The sequence below is a fragment of the Scomber japonicus genome, chromosome 20 (assembly GCF_027409825.1).
Source record: "Scomber japonicus isolate fScoJap1 chromosome 20, fScoJap1.pri, whole genome shotgun sequence".
Taxonomy (NCBI): domain Eukaryota; kingdom Metazoa; phylum Chordata; class Actinopteri; order Scombriformes; family Scombridae; genus Scomber; species Scomber japonicus.
The window spans coordinates 21,157,246-21,164,091 of NC_070597.1; the positions used below are offsets into that span (position 1 = coordinate 21,157,246).

The 6,846-nt window shown below is 41.4% G+C and overlaps 2 protein-coding genes across 2 annotated transcripts; one reads left to right on the forward strand and one right to left on the reverse strand.

Moving 5' to 3' along the window:
* Positions 1 to 426: 426 nt before the first annotated feature.
* Positions 427 to 2,203, reverse strand: LOC128381397 (solute carrier family 2, facilitated glucose transporter member 11-like). Its single transcript, XM_053341407.1, has one exon. The coding sequence runs from the start codon at positions 2,201 to 2,203 to the stop codon at positions 611 to 613; it is 1,593 nt and encodes a 530-aa protein (XP_053197382.1). The 3' UTR covers positions 427 to 610.
* Positions 2,204 to 2,797: 594 nt separating this feature from the next.
* Positions 2,798 to 6,540, forward strand: LOC128381732 (RNA-binding protein with serine-rich domain 1-like). The gene is made up of 7 exons (XM_053341771.1): positions 2,798 to 2,824; positions 3,708 to 3,854; positions 4,117 to 4,296; positions 4,455 to 4,557; positions 5,511 to 5,664; positions 5,776 to 5,917; positions 6,053 to 6,540. Coding segments are annotated over exons 1-7 (828 nt in total). The 5' UTR covers positions 2,798 to 2,822; the 3' UTR covers positions 6,153 to 6,540.
* Positions 6,541 to 6,846: the final 306 nt, after the last annotated feature.

The window sequence follows — 6,846 nt, forward strand, 5'->3', positions numbered from 1 at the left end:
TTGTATTATTATTAATAATATAATTGATATATTAAATAATAACTTATCATTGAGCCTTATTATTGACTGTATCATTCATGAATGTTTACATTACACAATGTGTAATTTATGACACAGGATCAAAGACGTGTCATGTCCTACTTTGATTTAATTACATTTCTGTAGGACATTTTTTTTCTGATGTAGACTTGTACAACAGTTTGAAGGCAAAGAATTCCATATTCAGTTAACGATTACAGAAGCATACTGTAATCGTAATAGAGTTTCTATTTCACTCAGCTTTAAATCTTTTTCCTTGAAAAGAAATCTATATAGAGAAAAGATTGTCATCACTTGACAAGAGCATCAATGAACTCTATTGAACTCCTTCACTCCTTGTCCGAACAACAGACTCTTAAGTTTTAGATCAGGATAAATTAATTCTGCATGAACACGATATCTTAAGAGTCCAATACAAACCCAAAGTCCTCTCATGCAACAATAATTAAATTGAATTATCTGTCATTACATTTAGAGTATATTTCATAAATAGATTACAACACTGAAAGTGAATCAAGTGACCACAAAGGCACTGCCTGTCATTTCTACTTTTACTGGACAATATCAAATATCAGTCCCCATTCTTAAGACCAGGGTCAGTTAGATTAGTGAAGGAGCAGATTTTGCCCAGCTGGTAGTGATCCATTATGGGCTCATCCACCTGCTCCTCCTGCCTCTTCTTCTTCCTTCCATTCTTTCTATCAAACTCTGCAGTGATCTCAGCGAGTGTCTTGCCTTTTGTCTCTGGTAAGGTGAGCCCCAAAATCACAGCAGCCACCAAACACACAGTCAAGAATGGCAGGAAGCTAAAATTCCCCAGGTTGTTGACGATGAAAGGAAACAACATTCCCGTAACGAACAGACTGATCCACATAAATGATCCGGTAATCATGTATGCTGCTGGCCGGGCTGACTGGTCAAAGATCTCAGCAGGCAAGATCCCTGTCACGCCCGCAGGACCCAAACCAAAACTAAGGATGCTGCAAAACACACATACCATGCTGAGATAGGACATCCCCGCCACCCCACGTCTTTGAAATGTGAGAGCTACAGTTAAGACTATAATCCAGCAAGACATGAGACTGTATCCTCCAACAAGAAGATACTTGCGGCCCACTCGTTCAATCAGAAGGTTACTCAGTATAGACGCAGTTAGCTCAGCTGCCCCAGTGCCGATAGTTGCGTACTGGACTTTCTCAAGAGGGATGCCTGCCTCAAGAAAGATGTAATAAGCGTAGAAATAGAAAGAGTCATTGCCACAGAGCATCATGGCACTACTAGCAGTTATAGCCATTTTGAGCTGGGTTCGCAGGTCAGGATCCTTAAAAAGAGACCACGGCGTCTTGGCAACTGCACACCCAGAATTTAAGTCAGTGGATACTTGCTGCTGCTCCTGAAGCATCTCCTCCATCTCCAAGACAGGAGCTGTCCCGCCACGGAGTCTCCTAAGTGCCCGGACACATGCCTCCCTGTCTCCCCGGTCAATGAGAAGGTATCTGGGGCTTTCAGGGAACCAGGGTAGGGTAAGCAGCTGGATTAACCCTGGCAAAGAGTTACTAGCTAGTAAGTAGGGCCAGAGAGGCTCTGTTCCCAACAGCTCAGTGAGTCCCACAACCTGACCTAAGAAAATCCCAAATGCAGTGAAAACAGCAGAGGAAAATGCCACAGCACCACGGAGATGTTTGGGGGCACTTTCCCCAAAGTACATAGGCTGGACATTCATACTTACACCTGCGTTTATCCCCACTAGAAATCGAGCGAGGATGATCATCTCAAATGATTTCGCCTTCCTGCATGTTAACACTAACACAGTGCCAACAAACAGAAAGGAATTGTTCAGAATTAATGAGTTCTTCCTCCCAAAGTGGACTGCCATTGGCCCTGCTAGGAGGGCCCCCAGTAAACCTCCTAGTGAGAAGGCAGAGACGATAATAGTCCATACTAGTGTCACCTGAGGTGTGTCCAAACCTTTGCCCCAACGCTCCATATAGGTATCATTAATGAAATTCTGGATGTAACTGGTGGGAGCGTTAATGACTGAGATATTGTACCCATACTGGAAGGTGCCTCCGATAGCAGCAGAGCACACAGTCAAAGCAAGAGTTCTGGCACTGCTGGAAGGTTTGTTGGTGTTCTCTGGCTCAGTATCTTCTGTGGAGTTCATCTGAAGCATGGCAGTCAGTCCTACAGGAAAATGAAAAATGAAACAATCGTGACCTTCCTCCTATGTGGGCTATCACTTGCTCCTTAAGGGCACTACAGTTAGCCCTCGCTAGCTTAAACTGAAACAATTACTTTTCTTACTTATACTTACTTATAAATACTGAAAGCGTGTTTTGTACCATACCCGAGCTACTGTTGTCATTGTCATGTCGCTTTATGAGGGTAGAGAAATGGATATTCTACTGATAAAACGGCTTTACTGATTATAGTTTATTCCCTCAGTAAGACTTGTCAGGCAACTACTTCAGTGATTCAGACTTCAAATAAGACAAGAAAACTACATCACATGGCCATAAAACACAAACTCAAATGCTCTAACGGTGGTATTGTACCAGTTGGTCCGTTCAACTGTTACCATTTCATTTTCTTTTTAAACAGCAGGGCTTAATAACTAGCCCGTGCAGTAGCGGAATATTTTCCTTACAGTCCTCAAAAAGGGAAAAATTCCCCCAATGTAGTTTATTGCTGCCCGCGTGCGTTCAACGTTTTGATTGGCGCCTTCTAAACTACAACATTACGTCATCTCTTTGAGCCCGTCCCTGTCGTGCATTGGTGAAAATATGTAAGTAAACGCCATCATTTCCATTTAATATTTGTTTTTAAAAATAATATCTATGTGTGAACAATAAGTAGCAATGACATAATGTCGTGTAAATACGGTATTTTGGTTGCAAGCACACGCAGAACACAATGAACGCAACAGCGAACGTGCACAAGTGTGTGTCAAGCTAACTGAATTAGCATTAAAGTGTCTTTAAGTTAACGTTTATTTGCTCCGAGTTGACCCAGTTTCATACTCTATTAGTGTATATTGATATCTTGGTTATTTTCAGTGGATATTAGAATCAATTGGCAGTACGTGATTGTATTAATATCAGGGCTGCTTCATCATTTTCTTTCATTCATTTTCAAATTAATCCTATTACGTGATTTATTCTATGACGCATAATTAATTACGCAGCCAACATGTCCATTCAGGAAAATAATTCAATTAATTTGTACATAGTATATTAAATATGATATGTTTTTGATATTGAAGTATTGTAATGTTACTCTTATACCACCAATGCAATTACATGTTACTATGACATGATATCTTAACGTAAGGAGGTAAAGAGCTGAAACGATTTTTTTTTTTTTTTTAATTGGTTTTATTTTTTATTATTTTGTGATATTTTTTCAAGGAATATTCCATAATATTTATGCCAAACTAAATCACTTTTCTTCATTTTATGTAATTGTAATATCTGTGTGGGATTCTGACCATAGGTTAAACACAGCAAAGTAATTTAATGATGTCAACTTGGCATTTTGGGAAAAGCTGACATGCAGTAATCAAAATAAGCACATTAATTATGCATGTTGTTTAAGTGTCAGACTTTACCTCGTCTAAGTAATGTCTAATCTTTTGAAGTGTAACTCTTGTTTTTTTCCTCTCCCACCAGGGCGCCTTCACCAACAAAGAGGAAGGATGATGACAAGAGTAAACAGCGAGGTAAAGAGAAATCAGGAACCACAAAAGAAGGGGCAGACAAAGATAGGGGAAGAGAGAAGAACCGCTCACGACGCAGTGCTTCCAGCGGGAGCAGCAGGTCAGAGTCTGTTCTTACTAAATACATCTGGATGCTGCCATGTTCCATTAAGCGTGTTCCATGCCCCATCTTTCCACATTGATTTATTGTTCAACCAATGAAAAGGAAATGTAGTGTAATTTATACAATGGATGATCAGTCTGCTTATACTGTCTTTTATGTGCTGACTTGTGCTTGTTTGGCTGTAGTATTTGCTTTGTACAGAAAAAGATGAACACTTCAAGTTTCTGCTACTCCCATCCTGAAACCCGCTGTGTTTTAGGTCCAGCTCAAGCTCCAGCAGTAGCTCAGGTTCCAGCTCCGGCTCCTCCAGCGGCTCCAGCTCCTCTGCCTCTAGCCACTCGGGCTCCTCCAGCTCCCGCTCATCTTCCTCTTCCTCCTCATCGTCATCGCCGAGCCCCAGCCGGCAGCGTCACAACAACAGACGACGGTCCCGCTCAAAGTACACAAATGATACTATTACTGATTATGTAATGATTACTATGCAATAGTTTAACTAACCCGAACCCTTACACACACACATACACACACACAACATCCAGGAAAAATTATTAATAATTATAACAAGGGAGAATAAACTTATTATGCTATTAACTGTAGATCAAAATCAGCAAAGAAGGATGACCGGGACCGACGACGAAGGAGTCCCACCCCTAAACCCACCAAGGTCTACCTGGGCCGGCTGACCAGAAATGTCATCAAGGTAAATAATTAACCACCACTGATATCAGATCACATCGCTGTGAGTCGGAATATCAGAACTTCTACACGAACAATCTAAACTGGTTTCTTGTGCTTACATTACACAACTCACTGATTCAAGCATAAAACACGTGTAACTGGTGGAAACAGTCCCTGAGCAAAGTTTCAAAGATCAGAAGAACCCCGGAACAAGTAACAAACAGCTTAAGCACAGCAAACCAGTGTCACAGTACAGAATGTACATCTTTTATGCCTTCAAAACCTTTTGCTCATGGTATTGAAAGGAGCCAATACAAAAAACAATTATTCACACAGTAAAAGAGGTGAAAGATGACACTACAGGGGTTATTGAGTGATGATTTCAGGCTTCTTGTTTGTCAATGAACTTGATTAAAAGCCTAAAAGAATTGAGACACAGATAGATGACCCAACCCCAATAATGTTTATACCTTCATCCTATTATGATTGAATTACTAGAGGGCCATTTTTAATAAGCCTCTGAGAGGAGGAAATCACCCCTAACTGGCCCAAATTCTCAGTGACACACTCTACTTTTAAGACAAGGAGTAAGAGCATTTGATCAATGTTCTTAAATTAGGAAATAATGCCTACCTCTACCAATATGTAGTAGAGCTATGAGTCTCTTTACAACTACATTAAAACAGGTACATGTTTTTCTTCTTAAACCTTAAGCATTGTTCCTCTAAATTGGGAACATACGTCTTGCAACACCTGTGCAATATGTACAAGATGCTGCAATGTTATAGGAATTGTAAAATCATGTGGTTGAACCGGGCCTGTTTCTTGGAACTGTTGAAACTGCAACTTCCCTCATCTGCCACTCACAGTAAACAGAAATGACGCTCTGGATCAATCTCTCAGCTGAATATGTATAAATCAACATGATGTTTGTGTGGAAGGTTTCAAAGCAATCACTTGTTGTGCTTTTTCAAGGAACACATCCAGGAAATCTTCTCCACCTATGGCAAGATCAAGATGATTGATATGCCAATGAACCGCGTCCACCCCCACCTGTCCAAGGGCTACGCTTATGTGGAATTCGAGACCCCCGAGGAGGCCGAGAAGGCGCTTAAACACATGGACGGAGGTGAGTGTGGTGTTGAGGAGACGAGACTGGCACTTACACTAATGTCTCAAAATGAACGTGATTATTTTTGATTGTTTTTTCCTCTTGTTTTGTTTTGTTTTGTTTTTCCAGGTCAGATTGATGGTCAGGAGATCACAGTCACAGCTGTGTTGGCCCCTACAGTGCGTCCTCCCCCTCGCAGGCTGTCTCCGCCTCGCAGAATGCCTCCTCCACCTCCGATGTGGCGACGCACCCCACCTCGAATGAGGAGAAGGTAAAGCAGTATGTGATGAGTGCCAGTGCTGGAGAGGAGGATGAGGCGGCGCCGCATTTAAGAAACAAATAATGTGTAGACTATGCCAAATACAACTGCTGCTCTTTTCCCTCACTTTTTATTCTTCTGTCCTAGATCCCGATCTCCACGGCGACGCTCTCCAGTGCGTCGCAGGTCACGATCGCCTGGCCGCCGCCGTCACCGGTCGCGCTCCAGTTCCAACTCCTCCCGCTAGAGATCAGGAAAACCCTCCTCCACCCTTCTGGATCTGCTAGTCTGCTGTGTTCTTTTTAATCAAAACAAACATGAAACAAATATTTTTATGGTTAACCGTCTCACACCCAAATCATTACTGTGTACCTTGGGCAGATTGTTTAGAGTCAGGGTTTTATGCTAATGTAACACTGAGAAAAAGAACTTAAAGGTGCTATAGGTAAGAACTGGCCACCTGTTGATATCATACTTCACAACAGTGACTCTAATGTCAGCAACATTGGTTAACCTGAGGACACATTGCAACATAAGTTAACAAGAAGTAAGTTTGCAACATACACCTGTGCAATATGTGCTGCAATGTTATGAATTGTGAAATCATATGGTTTGACCCCATAAAGAACATTACATTTTCCTAGGGCAAGCTGGGACTCACTATGGCCTAGATGTACAAGGTGATATTATGAGAAGGATTGGCTGGGGCTAGTTGGTTAGGATGCTAACTTAGTCGATATCTCTGCAACCCAATACATAGATGTCTCTGACATACTGTCAAAACTGTCCGTAATTGAGTAAAATTTTGAATGTTTTATACTAAAGTTCTTACATATAGCACCTTTAAATCGCTGTAAAGCTAAATAGCAGTTTACTGGTGAAGAATGAAGAAACTCTCCCACTGTACTCCACAAGGCAGCTTTCTACACCCACTTTCAATG

Excerpts from the sequence above, each read along its gene's own strand:
- LOC128381397 (XM_053341407.1), bottom strand. The coding sequence starts at position 2,203 with ATGAACTCCACAGAAGATACTGAGCCAGAGAACACCAACAAACCTTCC.
- LOC128381732 (XM_053341771.1), top strand. Across the intron at positions 4,297-4,454 it reads AGACGACGGTCCCGCTCAAA|ATCAAAATCAGCAAAGAAGG; the intron begins GTACACAAATGA and ends TATTAACTGTAG. Across the intron at positions 5,665-5,775 it reads GCTTAAACACATGGACGGAG|GTCAGATTGATGGTCAGGAG; the intron begins GTGAGTGTGGTG and ends TTGTTTTTCCAG.